Raw genomic sequence first — 17768 nt, 5'->3', positions numbered from 1 at the left:
CTCTCATTAACATTCAGATGCCTCAAACAATTTATCAATTAAACCTCCCTGGTGTTTTCCAGAACCTCTGGCCTCTAATTGGACTGATCACCCTCTCTGCATGGTTCCACACATTCTTTCTTTTCCTTCTTCTTCTTCTTCTTTTTTTTGGCTTCAACCTAGGGATGTTTTACCACTGAACTACTCCCCAGCTCTTTATTTTATTTTATTTTATTTTTGAGACTGGTCTTACTAAGTAGTTTAGGGCCTCGCTAAGTTGCTGAGGCTGGCCTGAAACTTGCAATCCTTCTGCCTTAGCCTCCCAAATTGCTGGTATTATATATATATATATATATATATATATATATATATATATATATATATATATATATATATATATATATATTTTGTGGACTAAACATTGTGCTCAGGTTCAACATAGAAAATAAAACAGTCACAATTGCTGCCTCCCAGGAGCTTACTATTTAATGGGAAATTCATGAAGAAAACAAAAATAAAAACAACAAAAACCCTCAACAAACTCCATAGCTATGAGTTTCCTATTCCTAGCTATTTTCTGGGCTCTGGAGTTGGTGCCTGTCAGGAGATGGCACTGGTGTGTGTGTCTCTGAAGTGTGAAAGGGCTGCTTCCCAATTTCTTGCCTGACCAACCTCACAACCTCCCATAGTGGGAATACTTTGAAGTACCTTCCACCTTGTCTCAGTTGGCCCTTGTCTCATGAAACAAAGCTGAGTATTTTTCAGTCTAGCTCCATCTGCCTCATAGTTGAGATTCTGTGTGGGGAACAATGGTGAGGCTGGATAATACTATGATGAGACTAGGTCAGAAACTGCAAGAATATGTAAATTTAGCCATACCTCCTTTGGAACATGTTGGAACTTTGGACCCCAAGCTCCATGCAGAAGTCTAGAAAATTGGATTGAACTGTGAAGATAGCTCTGTTTCTCTAAGTCCAGAGTGGAGTCTTAATCTCATCACCACAACCAAAGTAAAGCTACCACCATCAGAGGAAACATGCCCAAGAACAGAGAGAAATGCACGCACACACACGCACACACACACACACACACCCCTGCATGCACAGAGGTTTTACCCTAATGCCCAAGAGGGGATGGCTTAGGCTTCTAAGTATTTATGGGCCAGCCTTGGCTCTCTGAAAGGTAGGAAGGAACAGACAGGCTAGGGATGTTCAAACTAAGAAAATTAGGATTCCACATCTATGAATCTTGTATCTCTAATCCCCATAAACTATGGTCAAGTCAGATTTAGAAAATGATCTCCCTGTGAGCGGGTGGTAGAATTTCCTTAGATGAGTATCTCCACCTTGAGGAGCTGCAAAAGCTGTGGTGATAAGCCCAGAGTGCCCCCTAGAGGCTATAAGTGGTATTTTACTTCCCTGTGTGCAAACTCCCAATTCCAAGAGATTTAGTGAAAAATCAGGAAAGTGGAAGGCTTCAGAGCCAGTAAAACTAAAACTAAAATTGTAAGTTAAAATTACCCAACTCCCAAACAGGTACAGATGTAAACCATGTTAACAGTTCAGCTTGGCTTAACTAACTGGCCAGGAAATCATTTGGAATACACAAAACACATGGGAGTTATAGTTAAAACACTCTGCCTCTGTCATAAAGGTCCTCACCCCAAACTGTATGTGCTGGTGGTTACTGGAAGTCTCTGCTCTGAGTGGAAAGAAGCTGCCCTCAGGAGAGTTGCTGAGTAGGCTGGAGTCCAACCTCCAAGAGGAGAGAGGGTGGTTGACTCTCAAGTTCAGTGTGAACCAGGTCTAGGAAGAAGCTGCTCAAATGTGAATACCACCATAACTCAGGACCCGGGTAGTGTTCAGCCTTGGCCCGGGCTTCTGATACTCTTCTAAGAACAAAAAACAAGGGAAAGGCTCAAGGTCCTGCCAGACCTGGGCACACTTTCATGGAAAGGTCCTAGTGTAGAGGCTAGGTGTGGTGGCTTCTGGAGGGGGAAAAGTAGCCTGATGGCTGCTGAAAGGGGTTTAAAGACACTAACCTTCTTATTTTATAGGCTGCCCAAAGTAGATAATTACCTTGCCCAGCAAAAAAGGAAACACATTCTTTGTTCTGCCTCTTCTTCTTGGCTTCCTCTGGAGTTCAAGCAGGAGCCTAGGTGGCATAATCTGAAAGCACTGCATTGTGCCGGGGTGCAGCATCTGCTCTTTGATATGGCCCCTAGGAAGCCTGCTGCGGAGGCCACTGGCCCTGAGTGCCCTAATGCTGGGGGTTTGTTGAACTTACAGTGAGGTTGCTCAGCACCCTTCTCCTTCAACCTTGGAACTTAGTTGTAAGTTACCATAAGAGGAAATTTCTGCTACACTTTGTCAGGCACTGGGTTAAGTGCTTTATATATATTATCTTTTTATCAATTCATCTTTTTCATACTTACTAAGTTACAAATATTGGTTTCATGTGTAGTGAAGAATAAGGCTTCAATCCTGCAAACAAGAGGATGAGTGGAGGAAAACCTGCCAAAGGTGGTTGGTGGCCTTTCTTCCCAGCCTCTAAAGCCAACCACTAGGGCAGGTAGAAGGAGGCTGAGAGGAATCGCAGTGTGCCCAGTGTGTCCCCTAACCAGACACCTCCATAAAGCCCATCAAAGAGCTCTTACCATGCCTCTTACCACCCCATGTCTTGTTTCTAAAAAGACACAACACATTTCATTCTAATAGCCCATTTCCCTCCATTGATTAGACATGTCAGGCTGACACTGCCCAGTTCCCTGCTCCTCTCCAGATGGGAAAGAAATGACCCGCTGCTGTTTGCTTTACTATAAATCAATCAAAGTTATTTATTTTCTAAAAGTATAAAAACACATATAAAAAGGGATTCACTCTTGGCTAAAATTTAAGAGATAGTATCATTATAATGTACAGCTCTGTGGACAAGGCATCTATGGAGAAAGGATTGCTCCCAAACCATCTGTCATTCTAACTGCTACTCTGCCCCAGTCTTGAGAAGTTACTATTTCTAAGTTACACACGAACAAAGTATAAGCTTTATTAAACCAGACCCATAAAAGCAAGGATTATACTTCTTCAGGTTCCTAAGATATAATTCCAAGGCTCAGAGGAAAATAATCTTATGTCAGTCCCAGGGAACTTTTCTCCCCAAGAGTCGATTCGTCACTTTCTGTGGAAGAAAAGAAAGGCAGAAAAGAAGTCAGGTACTCTTATCATAAGAGGCAGTGGCCACTCCTCACCTGAGCCATGTTGCTGAAGAGATCACGGGGTTCTACCCAAATCTTGTTTACATTACTCAACCATATAAACTATGGCAATTGGACAAAAATACTTCCTGAAGCATTTAGGAAAGATGATCCTAGACTAACCACCCAGTTAGTTCACAGTACACAGTGACAGCGAGGGACCCAGTTCTGCAATACTAACACACTAGCCAAGCTCTGCAGTACCAGGGGCCTTCCCTCTGAGGCAGGCAGTCAGGCTCTGGGGCATGCTCCAGAGACTGTTCAGCCCCACATCAGTTTGGTATGAATTGGTCTTTTGGTTTCTGATTTTCAGAGTCCTATGAGGTGTAGTGAGGGAGCTGGGAGGGAAACAAGGACAGTGAAGTACATGGCATTTCAGGAGCTAACTGGTGGCAAGACCCCTTCCCTGGGAGGTTCTTGGACTTGCAGCACCACTGACTGCACTGGGGCTATGGCCTCTGACCACCCCACACTGACATCTCTTAGGCTACATTAAGACATGTTCTAGTGTATTAAGATAGTTCTAGAGGTATAAAATCACCACTTGGGACTTGGACAATTCTGATGTTTTGGACATTTCCAACATAATATCTAAATTGCATCCTATATATGAAATTTGGTTTCATTCCAAAAGCACGGAAAACGTGCTACACAACTTAGGCTGGAGAGCTAAACCTGATATGAAACCTAATCACAGGTGCCATATGTCTGAAATTTCAGCATTGGAACAGTACACTCCACTTCTCAAATGTGGTTAATTCTGACTGAATGCCCACACAGCTCAGACTATTTCTCTCCATTTCTCTCTCCCTAGAGAAGCCTGATGATTCCACTCTAGTTGGAGTATTGACTCAACTGACCGTTTTATATAGCTGAGCTCGCAGCCGATAGGACTTATATTCCAATTTCCTCTTCTCCTCTTCTTTCTTTTTCTGTACTTCTGGGAGTTGCTGGTAAATCCTTAGGAATGGTACCAGTAGAAACACAGAAAGCACTGAGGTTACCAGGACAGAGGTACATGATCTCTTACTGCACCTCCCTAAGTTCCACTGCCCTCCAGACATTCAGTCCCTCAGAAAGGCCCAGCCCCTGTTGCACACCCAGCTTCCTGTTAGACACTTGATATAGAGACCCTTGAGTGCTCACAATCTGGAAGAGATGGATAAAAATATGATAAAAAATTCCTAATAGTGGTTATATCTGAGAAAAGTGTAGGATAAAAGGGGAGACAGTGAATTTTTGATTTCCATTTTACATGCAAAAATGTTTCAATATAAGATAATAAACAGGTATTACTATTGTATTTTTAAATACAAGGAAAATAATGGAAGAGGAAAAAACTATAATATTTGTATCTACAAAATGCTACAGAGTTATAGGAGAAAAAGAAATTGATTTAATGGAATCTGGGCAGGGAAGAATTCAGAGAGGAGATTTTAGATGGATCTTGAAGAATAATTAGGAGCAGAAAGAGAGGAGGAGAAGGGAGGAAGGGTGCCCATGTCAGGAGAAGTAAGTACTGATAAGAATGGAGTCAGGGCTGCATAAAGAGCAGGGCAGAGGAATAGGTGGGAAGCAAATGGCACAAGGGTGAGGTGGGCTGTGGAGGATCTTGTAGTCATATTAAAAATTAGGTTCTATCCTGTGTGGGATTAGGTGCCATTGATTTGCAATTGGAAGGAACACAGTCAAATGTATATTTCAAAATACACTGGAAAAAATCTAAACGTCCAACAAAAGAACAGATAAACAGAAAATGAAAGATAATAGAATAATATTACAAAGCATAAAACAGATGTTTTAAAGAATTTTTAGTGACATGGGAAAATGTTCACAACATAATGTTGAATAAGCTAGAATAGGACACATACCTGTGTATACAGTAGGATGGTCAACCTGGGAAAAAAGCATGCATTATACAGGTCTCTGCAAAACCTCTATTCCTGTCTCCAGAAACAGGAGAAGTGTTAATATGTTTAGAAGGAAGAACTCTTTATTTTACCCTACTTAAAAAAAAATAGTTCTCAAATATTTCTATGAACTGAAAATAATAATAATAATAAACAAAGCAGAAGCTCTGTGGGAAATAGACCAGTGAAGGCACAATGAAAGAAACACAATGAAGAACACAATGGAAGAAACACTTCCAGATAAGAGTTCAGTTCTCTCTTCTCCGAATCTTTCTTCTCACTAGGACTTTTATACATCTTTATCACAGATGAGTGATGAGGAAAGATGATGAATAACATAAGCACCAGAGACGCAACCCCTTGAGGGGATGCAGCAGCAGGGGTACTGGATGGGGAGCCAGAAGCCTTCACTCTAACCCCAGCTCAAACCCCAACTTGCAGGTTACCTCCCGCTCTACCCATTGATCTCTATGATTCTCAGATGGTAGTGATTCACTTCCTTGAAATGGGGCCACACAAGAAATAAAAGTGAAAAATGAAAATTTATCAGTTTAAAACTTGAGTCGTATTTCTCCAGAAGATGGAGACTTAACCCCCCCTGTAAGTATATTTATGGTAGAAAGAATCAAGGCCAGGTGTGGTGGTGCACACTTGTAATCTCAGTGACTCAGGAGGTTGAGGCAGGAGGATTGGGAGTTCAAAATCAGCCTTAGAAACTTAGTGAGACCCTGTCTCAAATTAAAATATAAAAAGGGCTGGGGATGTTGCTCAGTGGTTAAGCACTCGAATTCAATTCCTAGTACCCCCACTCCCAACCCCCGCCCCCCCCCCCAAAAAAAAAGTCAGTATCTTAGAGAAGATGCCTTGCTTATGTCCCTCTAGGAAAGCTTCACAGATTCTTAAGCAAGGTCTTCTCTTGCTGAGATAAGAGTGTAATTAACTGCCACACAAGGAACCTTGTATAATTTATCCAAATTAAATTTTGTGACAGAGTTAGAATAAAGCAATGGTTCTAAAATTTTTTGGATGCAGGGATCCTTTACACCCCTAAAAATTGAGAACCTTGATGTGGATTTTATCCATTGAGAGCATATTAAAAATTAAAACTAAAAACTTAAAAATACTTATTTCTTAATTTACTTAATAAACAAGATGTCAAGAAGAATGCTTCAATTATACAGGATAAGCTGCTTTCAAGAACTATTACTGGAAAAGGAAATGGAGGAGAGTGGTGACCAGAAGTGAGCTCAGGCCAAGTTTGCTTAGAACTGAATTCCCTCACAGACTGCAAAGGGTCTGAGGGAAATGCAGAGGGAAAGCAGCTTGCCACAGATGGGTGGAATTGAGTGCTGCGGAGTTCTGGCAGCGTAGACAAGCAGAGTTTCAGATCCTGTGGAGATACAGCACGCCAGACTGCCACTTGCGTCCCCACAGGGCACCGGACCGAGGACTGAAGTTTGGACTTAGCTGAGAAACAGCCCAGTTCCCTCCTTCTCACTGGACACCCAGGCGCAGAAACGGGCGGTTGCCATCTTGGAAAATCTACCTCATCAGCTTTGGGCAGATAGCACTGGCAGCGAGATTGGCAACAGAACAGTTGTGTGACCCCCAGCCCCCACATCCACCCAGCTAGGATAACTCAAAAACTTTCTCGCCAGCTCTCAGTGGGCTTGAAAATCAGAGCCGAGTGAAACTGAAAAGGCTCCTGCTCTCCAACTCCCCCTCCCCCAGCTGCAATAACCAAAACCTTTCTCACCGGTAGCGTGGCTATCAGAGGGAATAAGTCAGAACAGGTTGCTGGTTTCCAACTCCCTCTCTCCACAGCTGTGATGACTGGGTGATTACCAAACAAAGAGAGCGCTCAGTTGATCAAGAGTTCAGGGCAGCCAGGGCGCTGCAAGCCCAGAGTGAAACCAGAGCTGTGGAGAAGTGTCCAAGTAATTGGGGCCTGGCGGGCTGGAGAAGTGAGGGGGATAGAAACCGGAAGCAACCCAAAGAGACCGGGATTGGAGAGGCACCCGGAAGGGGAGGGACAGCCACCCCACACGGATTGCTTCCTACATCCTGAGGGCAGAGACTCAGCCTGGAACGCACAAGGACACCTACTGGAGGAGAAGAAAACAGAATTCTAAGAGTGCATTTTTTTCTTTTCTCTCTTTTTTTCTTTTCTTTGTACTTTTCTTCCTTCTTCTCTTCCCCTCCCAACCTCCCAAGTGTTACTACTTCTACTAAGTGCAATTTACTAAATGCAAATAGGTGAATGTTTCTATGCTTTTTATAGTCCTCCTAAGTACTTAGCTACCCCAAAATACTCCTATCTATTCTCCTGTTAATATCCTCCTTCATTAGAGCTCTTCTCCAAAGTAGCTAAGATATATAAACCCCCATTATCCTCACATCTTTCCCCCTAAACATAAAGTCCTATGTCCAACCCTTAGTTCTCTATACGCCACCAGAATCTGTATGCCTTTTATGAAACTATGAATTTACTTTAAATTACATTTGAACCCAACATCTCTAGACATTGTCTCCCATCACAAAGGAGAGATCTCGGAGCTATACAAAAGCAAAACAAATTTATAGGGGAAAATAATAACACAGCAGTCACACAGAGCTGGAAAGAAATGTGTGAGCATCATGAAAAAACAAGGAAAAAAAGGAACTCAAACAATGCAGGACAACTCAACAATAGAGGAGTTGGTAGCCATAGCAGAGAAAATGTCAGATAAAGATTTCAAGATATACATGCTTCAGATGATCTGGAGTCTCAAGGAAGACCTTATACCGCAAATGCAGGCAATGAAAGATCACTTTGACAATGAATTACATAAACACATCCAAGAAGCAAAAGAACAACTCTACAGGGAGATAGAGGTTATACAAAAAAAATCAAACAGAAATCCTGGAAATGAAGGAAATTATTAACCAAATTAAAAACTCAAATGGGAGTATCACCAGCAGAGTAGACCAATTAGAAGTCAGAAAAATAAAGACAAAATATATCATCTCGAAAAGAGTCTAGTCAACTCAGAAAGGCTGATAAGAAACCACGAGCAGAACATCCAAAAGATTTGGGATAACATTAAAAAAAAAAAAAAACAAATTTAAGAGTCATTGGGATAGAGGAAGGTATAGAGGTCCAAACCAAAGTAATGAGCAATTTGTTCAATGAAATAATTTTAGAAAACTTTCCAAACATAAAGATTGAAACGGAAATCCAAATCCTAGAAGCGTAGAGGATGCCAAATGTACAAAACCACCAGAGACCCACACCAAGACACATTATAATGAAAATGTCTAACATACAGAACAAGGAGAGAATTTTAAACGCCACAAGATAAAGGAGGAAGATTACATTTAGGGGTAAACCAATTAGGTAAGTGGCTGATTTTTCAACACAGAAGCTGAAAGCTAGAAGATCCTGGAACAACGTATTTCAAACACTGAAAGATAATGGGTTCCAACCAAGAATCTTGTATCCAGCAAAACTAAGCTTCAGGTTTGATAATGAAATAAAAACCTTCAACGATAAACAAAAGTTAAAAGAATCCGCAGCTAGAAAACCAGCACTGCAAAGCATTTTGAGCAAAACACTACACAAAGAGGAAATGAAAAACAACAATGAAAATCAACAGTGGGAGATAGCACAGTAAAGGGAAAAACTAATCAAAGAGGAAAAACAAATCAAGTTAAATAACAAAAATAAACAAACATGGCTGGAAGTACAACCCATATCTCAATAGTAACCCTAAATGTTAATGGCTTAAACTCACCAATCAAAAGACATAGGCTAGTAGACTGGATTAAAAAAAAAAGATCCAACAATATGCTGTCTACAGGAGACTCATTTGATTGGAAAAGACATACACAGACTGAAGGTGAAAGGTTGGGAAAAATCATACCACTCACATGGACCTAAGAAGCAAGCAGCGGTGTCCATACTCATTTCAAATAAAATAGACTTCAAGCCAAAGTTAATCAAAAGGGATAAAGAAGGACACAACATACTACTAAAGGGAACCATTCATCAACAAGACATAACAATCATTAATATATATGCCCCAAACAATGGTGCAGTTTATGTTCATCAAAAAAACTCTTCTCAAGTTCAAGAGACAAATAGATAGACCACAACACAATAATCATGGGTGACTTTAACACACCTCTCTCACCACTGGACAGATCTTCCAAACAAAAGTTGAATAAAGAAACTACAGAACTCAAAAACACAGTTAATAACTTAGACTTAATTGACATATATAGACTATATCAACCATCATCAAGTGGATTCAATTTTTTTTCAGCAGCACATGGATCCTTCTCAAAAATAGACCATATATTATGCCATAGGGCAACTCTTAGCAAATATAAAGGAGTAGAGATATTACCATGCATTTTATCCAATCATAATGGAATGAAATTGGAAATCAACGATAAAATAAGGAAGAAAAATTCCTACATCACTTGGAGAATGAACAATATGCTACTGAATGGGTTACAGAAGACATCAAGGAGGAAATTAAAAAAAGCTTAGAGATAAATGAAAACACAGACACAACATATCGAAATCTATGGGACACTATAAAAGCAGTACTAAGAGGAAAATTCATTGCATGGGGTTCATTCCTCAAAAAAAGAAAAATCCAACAAATAAATGATCTCACACTACATTTCAAAGCCCTAGAAAAAGAAGAGCAAATCAGCAGCAAATTCAGGGGAAGGCAAGAAATAATTAAAATCAGAGCTGAAATCAATGAAATCGAAATAAAAGAAACAATTGAAAAAATTGACAAACTAAAAATTGGTTCTTTGAAAAAATAAATAAGATCAACAGACCCTTAGCCATGCCAACAAAGAGAAGAAGAGAGAGAACACAAATTACTAGCATACGGGATGAAAAAGGCAATATCACAACAGACACTACAGAAATACAGAATTAGAAATTATTTTGAAACCTTATACTCCAATAAAATAGAAGATAGTGAAGGCATTGATAAATTTCTTAAGTCATATGATCTGTCCAGATTGAGTCAGGAGGATATACACAACCTTAAACAGACCAATATCAAGTGAGGAAATAGAAGAAGCCATCAAAAGATTACCAACCAAGAAAAGCCCAGGACCGCACAGATATACAGCAGAGTTTTACAAGACCTTTAAAGAAGAACTAATACCAATACTCTTCAATCAATTTCAGGAAATAGAAAAAGAGGGAGAACTTCCAAATTCATTCTACAAAGCCAACATTACCCTGATTCCAAAACCAGACAAAGACACTTCAAAGAAAGAAAACTTCAGACCAATATCTCTAATGAATATAGATGCAAAAATCCTCAATAAAATTCTGGCAAGTTGAATACAAAAACATATCAAAAAGATCGTGCACCATGATCAAGTGGGATTCATCCCCAGGATGCAAGGCTGGTTCAATATATGGAAATCAATAAATGTAATTCACCACATCAATAAACTTAAAGAATGATATGATCATCTCGATAGACGCAGAAAAAGCATTCAATAAAAATACAGCATACCTTTATGTTCAAAACACTAGAAAAACTAGGGATAACAGGAACTTACCTCAACATTGTAAAAGCTATGTACGCAAAGCCTCAGGCCAGCATCATTCTAAATGGAGAAATATTGAAGGCATTCCCTCTAAAATCTGGAACAAGACAGGGATGCCCTCTCTCACCACTTCTATTCAACACAGTTGTGGAAGTACTAGCCAGAGCAATTAGACAGACGAAAGAAAGGTCCTATAGTTAAAGGTATAACTATAGGAAAAGAAGAACTTAAACTAGCACTATTTGCTGATGATATGATCCTATACCTAGCAGACCCAAAAGGTTCTACCAAGAAACTTCTAGAACTAGTAAATGAGTTCAGCAAAGTGGCAGGATATAAAATCAACACCCATAAATCAAAGGCATTCCTATATATCAGTGACAAATCCTCTGAAATGGAAATGAGGAAAACTACCCCATTCACAATAACCTAAAAAAATAAAATAAAATACTTGGGAATCAACTTAACAAAAGAGGTGAAAGATCTATAAAATAAAAACTACAGAACCCTAAAGAGAGAAATAGAAGAAGACCTTAGAAGATAGAAAGATTTACCTTGCTCATGGATAGGCAGAATTAATATTATTAAAATGACCATATTACCAAACGCACTCTACAGATTCAATGTGATTCCGATCAAAATCCCAACAGCATTTCTTGCAAAAGAGAAAAAGCAATCATGAAATTCATCTGGATAAATAAGAGACCCAGAATAGCTAAAGCAATTCTAAGCAGGAAGAGTGAAACAGGTGGTATCACTATATCAAATCTTAAACTATACTACAGAGCAATAATAACAAAAACAGCATGTACTGGCACCAAAACAGGCTGGTAGACCAATGGTACAAAATAGAGGACACAGAAACCAACCCACAAAATTACAACTACCTTATATTAGACAAAGTGCTAAAAGCATGCAATGATAAAAGGAGAGCATCTTCAACAAATGGTGCTGGGAGAACTGGAAATCCATATGCAACAAAATGAAATTGAATCCCTTTCTCTCACCATGCACAAAAGTTAACTCAAAATGGATCAAGGATCTAGGAATCAAACCAGAGACTCTGTGTCTAATAGAAGAAAAAGTAGGCCCTAATCTCCATCACGTGGGGTCAGGCCCCAGATTCCTTAATAAGACACCTATAGCACAAGAGTTAAAACCAAGAATCAATAAATGGGACGAATTCAAACTAAAAAGTTTTTTTCTCAGCAAGAGAAATAATATGTGAGGTGAATAGGGAGCCTACATCCTGGGAACAAATTTTTACCCCTCACACATCAGATAGAGCTCTAATCTCTAGAATATACAAAGAACTCAAAAAGTTAAACAACAAAAAAACAAATAACCCAATCAACAAATGGGCCAAGGACCTAAGCAGACATTTCTCAGAAGAGGATATATACAATCAATCAACAAATACATGAAAAAATGCTCACCATCTCTAGCAGTCAGAGAAATGCAAATTAAAACTACTCTAAGATGCCATCTCACTCCAGTAAGAATGGCAGCCATTATGAAGTCAAACAAAAACAAGTGCTGGCGAGGATGCGGAGAAAAAAGTACACTCAGACATTGCTGGTGGGACTGCAAATTGGTGCAGCCAATTTAGAAAGCAGTATGGAGATTCCTTGGAAAGCTGGGAATGGAACCACCATTTGACCCAGCTATTCCCCTTCTCAGACTATACCCCAAAGACCTAAAAACAGCATACTACAGGGACACAGCTACATCAATGTTTATAGCAGCACAATTCACAATAGCTAGACTGTGGAACCAACCTAGATGCCCTTCAATGGATGAAAAAAATGTGGCATTTAGACACAATGGAATATTACTCAGCACTAAAAAATAACAAGATCATGGCATTTGCAGGGAAATGGATGGCATTAGAGCAGATTATGCTAAGTGAATTTAGCCAATCCCTAAAAAACAAAGGCCAAATGTCTTCTCTGATATAAAGGGGATGACTCAAAATGGAGTAGGGAGGAAGAGCACGAGAAGAAGATTACCACTAAATAGGGAAGAGAAGTGGGAGGTAAAGGAAGGGAGAAGGGGAATGGAAGGAGACCCTCATTGTTATACAGAATACATGTATGAAGATGCAAGGGGAAAAAAAAAAGAAGTGTGTCACATTAGATTGGGTAGAGAGAAGTGATGGGAGGAGAGGAGAGGGGAAGGGGGGATAGGAAGGACAGCAGAATAAAATAGACATCATTATTGCTGTATGTATATACGTGACTATATGACCAATGTGATTCTGCAACCTGTATACTCAGAAAAATGAGAAATTATACCCCATCTCATTCAAATGTATGATATGTCAAGATCATTGTAATGTCATGTGTAACTAATTAAAACAAATAAAAAATTTTTTAAAAAAAGAACTATTACTTCATGGGCTGGGGTTGTGGCTCAGTGGTAGAGTGGTTGCCTAGCACAAGTGAGGCACTGGGTTCTATCCTCAGCACCACATAAAAATAAGATAAAGAGATTGTATCCATCTACAACTAAAGAAACACATACTTTAAAAAAAAAAACCATTATTTCAGATGCATTGTGCCAACTATAAAACTTTTATTAAAACAAACCTCCAACAAAACCCTGAAGTGTGGTTACACTTTAACCTAGTTAACCTAGTTTTGCATGGCATTCTCACAATCAATATATGCCTATCTAAAAAAAAAAAAAAAGATTTAACAATTTATATATATATATGAATATATACATATATATGCCTATCTCAAATTATTTAATTAATTAATGAGTAGCTAATGCCTGAAATGGCACAAGATTAAACAAGTATAAGGAAATGAAAAACTGTTCTCTCCCCTACTTCTGCACCCCAGCTATTCAGTTCTTTTTCCCAAAGGCGACCTCTATTACCAGTGTGTTGTATCTTCCAGAGATATTTTATACATATAAAAGTATACACATCTTAATGAGCACAAGTATTTCTTTTTAAAAACCGCCAAGGCAGCAGTGTACGTGTGCTTTTAAAACTTGATTTTTTAGGCTTAACTTAATGTCTTGGAGAACACTCCATTATTTCTCACTCTATTAAATAAATTTCTAGAAATAAGATTGCTAGGATAAGAGGCACAGCCTCAAATAAATGTTTAATTCTACTTCAGAAATCTATTATCTAGGTTTCCAATACAGATGAGCCTAAGGCATGCAAATCAGCCGGGATTCTTTCATCTTTTGTATGTGAATCATTCATACCGTATCTGTTATCTATTTTGTGCAAAAAGTAAGAAGCTACATTCACATCTTTCTCATAATGTTTTCACTTGACTATAATACTTTTATTCTTTCATAATTAACATTGTCATTTTGGTCTTACCGTTTAGACCTCTGGATCATTTCCTTCTTTCCAATAGGCTTATTCTGGGCAGCCATGAATACTAAGCAAGAGAAGAAGCAGTTTTCAGTGGATAGTGACTTAATAAGGTGTGGCACTCTAGGGCTGTGAGAGAGAGATGCTGGACTTTGTGCCCTAAGGAGGGTGCAGTACAGGGTGGTGAGCAATGAGCAATGAACAAGGTAAGGCCAAAGCTTGGATTAGAATAGGATGATTGTGACAGTAGCCTAAGGCCCCTGAAGATATAGTACTCTATAGACCAGACAGCTGGAACTGATAAACGAATCAGTTTATAGGTAAGGCTATGATGACAGCCTTGTTAGTATTTTATATTTTTCACATATGATTTTATTGAGATCTTAGACTTAGTATTAAGAGCACAGACTCTCGAGCCAGTCTACCTTCATTTAAATCCTAGTTCTTTTACCTCTTAGGTGTGAAACTTGGGCAAAATACTTAATCTCTCTCTGCCTCAGTTTTCTGTGAAAATGGATATGAATCACACCTACCTTAGAAAAGTCTTGTCAGAACAGTGGGCAAGATGTAAGGGCTACATGTTTATTATTGGTATTGTTACTGTTACCACTTTAGGGTGGCAAGTCAGAACTGGCTCCATCTTTAGAGGAAAAAAAATTATATTTTTGGAATTAACTTGCCCACGGACACAGAGCTGGTTTATTTAAAAAAAGAAAATTTCACTGAATGTTCTCTTTTTGAAATGCAGCAACAGCGTTAGCATAGCTGGGCTGACTTGGATCATGAAATTGCTAAAAACCTGGTTGGGCCAATTCTGCTGACAAGATTTGAATCTCAGCAAGCAAAATGTTGTGTCCAGTTCTTCTGAGTGGCCCAGCATTCAGCTATGTTCCCCAGCAGAGCAGCAGCTTTGCTTTCTCTAGCCTATGACAGGAAAATGACAAGAAGGCGTACCTCTCCTAGGTTGGGGTTGAATGGTATTGAACAGCACATCTCGCTCACTCTTGAACATGTTCTGCAGCTTCCTTTCCTGGACTATTAACTTCAGGCGCTTTATCCGCTCCCCAGAGCGGGAGATGAAATCAGGTCTGTGAAAATGAAGTGCCTCCTACAAAGGAGAAAAAGCCTCAGCCTCACATTAATGATGTAGTCTGCTTTCCAAGTGCCCAGAAAAACAGTACCTGCTTAGCAGCATTGAGGGGCCTATTTCTTTCTTTAAAAAAAAAAAAAAAAAAAAAAATTTATTATATTTTTAGGTGTAGATGGACACAACACAATGCCTTTATTTTTATGTGGTGCTGAGGCTCGAACCCGGGTCCTACCCATGCTAGGCTAGCGCTCTATCGCTGAGCCACAATCTCAGCCCGTGGGGCCTGTTTCTAATGCTCAGAAAATACCTGATACCTCTCTGCAGGGGAGCTCCAGCAGAGAAATCAAAGGGATCTAAGAAGTGCTTTTGGAATAAGCCAAGAACTAGGACTGCGGCAATTACAACTCTTCCAAATGTTAATGGGGCAGAGCTCAGTCCATTGTGCTATTTAAAATTTCTCTTCAAACAAATATATGATTAAAAAACTGCAGACCTGCTGAAGAAAGAGGGTCATGTGACTAAGCCTCAGAATGTCAAGTCACAGATACTACTTGTTCATGTCTTGCCCTCCCCCCCATAAACACAGGGCTGAATTTAATTTGTCACTGCACCTGCAGGGTTGCTTTCACAAATGGCTTCAGTAGACCTCGGCCATAATCTCTGCCTGGGTCTGCCAGTGATCCCCAACCCTCCATGCGTTGTCCTTGCCAGTTCTGTTCCCGCAGTGGTTCTCTCCAGGGTTTAGTTTTGGTTATTGGTTCAAACCAGGAGATACCAGGACCACAACTCTTCAGCAGATTTTCCTTCTTAGATCCAGACTTCACATTTTCCACAGGAACAAACCATGAAACTCCTACAGGAAATACTTTTAAGAAGGAAAAAAAAATTGTTTATATCACCCCACCCAGTTCTCATCAAAGATATACATATATAATAAAGATTTCCAGGGGGCTCAGCTATCAGGGGCCCCCAGGGTACCCTTAAATCTGTTTTAATTGCAGGTATGACTCTGTAAATATAGTTCTAGATATTTTGAAAATTTACCATCATGGTGGCTGAGGGTAGGTGGAGTCAATATGGAGTTAGTTAGAAACAAAGAATCTTAGCAATGCAACAGGTTTAATTCACTAGTTTTTCTGCTGTAAAACCTGGAAGTAGAATCTGACCTTCACAGGAGTTCTTCTTGTTCTTCTTTAACTTTTTGTCCCCAAGATAATTGGTAACAGGTATTTTCTCTTCAACTTTTTCTTCTAACCAAGAAGTTACATCGCTATCCTCTTCTAATCTAGCCTCACTAGAGCTTGGAGTTGGGAAAGTCACCCCAACATCACGAGTGTGTTTTCCATCACCATGTACAATCTCCAAGTTACCTGAGGGAAAAGATCACAGATGTCTGTGGGAGCATTCTTGAGGTTTGGTTCAAAGATATGTTGCCTTTTTTGTGGGGTATGTGGGAAAAGAGTGAGAGGAAGAAAAATGGAGAGATGTAGAGGGAGGAAGAGATGGAGAGAAAGGGAGAAAGAAAGTGGGTTTTAACTTCTAAGCCCGTTCAGAATCAGAGAAAAAGAAGAATGAAATGGATTTAGTAGGTAAGGAATTTTGGTTCCAATCCCAAGACAGTAAAATTGTACAGTCCTATTGGCAGTCACCCAGCTAAGAGGTTGATAGCAGTGAAGAGAAGACTTAAGGGGGAGGAGGTAGGGGGGAAAAAAAAACACCCAAGAAGGAAGTTTTTCTTTTTTAAACTTTGTTTAAAAAAAATCAAAAGATACAGAAAGGCATAAACTTGAAATCTTCCTTCTCACTAGTTCTCCATTTACTTTATTTACAATCTCAGGATTCCAGAAAAAATATTTTTGTATATTCAAGCAATTCTCTTCCCTCCTTTATTTTTAAAAAATACTTGTAGTAGCATAATATATACTATTCCATACCTTTGTTTTTCTTTTAAATCATGTATCTTGAAGATCTTTCATTATGAGTATAGAAAGAGCTTCCTCATACTATGTAGGATTTCTTTAGTGGAAGTACAGTAATTTATTTAACCATTCAGTTACTGATGGATATCTCAGTTTATCTTAAATTTTGGCTATAACAAGCAGTTAATGGTTACTTTGGACACTTGTCATTCTTGTCAATTTGCACATATCCAAGTATTTCTATAGGCTAAATTCCAAAAGTAAAAATGCTGGGTCAAAGGAATTTTAATAGAAACTACCAACTTGCCTTTCACAGGGTTTGTACCAACTCATACTCCCACTAGAATGGTTGAGAGTGCTGCCTTCCACATATTCTTGTTCATAAACTTGAATTTTTGCCAATTTATAGGTGAAAATGGTATTTGGCCATGCAGGTAATTTTAATCTTCATTTCCCTTATTATGAGTGAGCTTAACTATCTTATATGCATAGAAAGGTCTTTCAATGGAAAAGTTTGAATTCAAGTGATTTACCTGCTTGTATGCCTTTGTTTAACATGTGCACATTTTCTTCGTTGCAAAGGGTAGAGTTCAAGCTCAAGAAACTACTGGCACATGAAACAGAGTCAGAAGAAATCATATGATTTGCCACCTAGAAAAACATAAAGGTCTACATTAGAGTTCCCTATGATCATGACACAGTTAACCACAAG

At 39.2% G+C, this 17768-nt stretch overlaps 1 protein-coding gene across 1 annotated transcript in view; it reads right to left on the bottom strand.

The window, feature by feature from the left end:
* Positions 1-2785: 2785 nt before the first annotated feature.
* Alms1 (ALMS1 centrosome and basal body associated protein) overlaps positions 2786-17768 on the bottom strand; it is a 215807-nt gene continuing 200824 nt past the window's right edge. The window contains exons 22-28 of the mRNA XM_071601714.1: positions 17590-17707; positions 16304-16507; positions 15749-15990; positions 15002-15155; positions 14054-14114; positions 4093-4192; positions 2786-3156 (exon numbers count right to left, since the gene is read on the bottom strand). Of these exons, the coding sequence (XP_071457815.1) occupies positions 3112-3156; positions 4093-4192; positions 14054-14114; positions 15002-15155; positions 15749-15990; positions 16304-16507; positions 17590-17707 (924 nt within the window). The 3' untranslated portion in view covers positions 2786-3111. The remainder of the gene's footprint in view (positions 3157-4092; positions 4193-14053; positions 14115-15001; positions 15156-15748; positions 15991-16303; positions 16508-17589; positions 17708-17768) is intronic.

This window comes from Marmota flaviventris, chromosome 14, assembly GCF_047511675.1.
Source record: "Marmota flaviventris isolate mMarFla1 chromosome 14, mMarFla1.hap1, whole genome shotgun sequence".
Taxonomy (NCBI): domain Eukaryota; kingdom Metazoa; phylum Chordata; class Mammalia; order Rodentia; family Sciuridae; genus Marmota; species Marmota flaviventris.
This window is presented reverse-complemented; position numbering and strand designations above follow the sequence as displayed.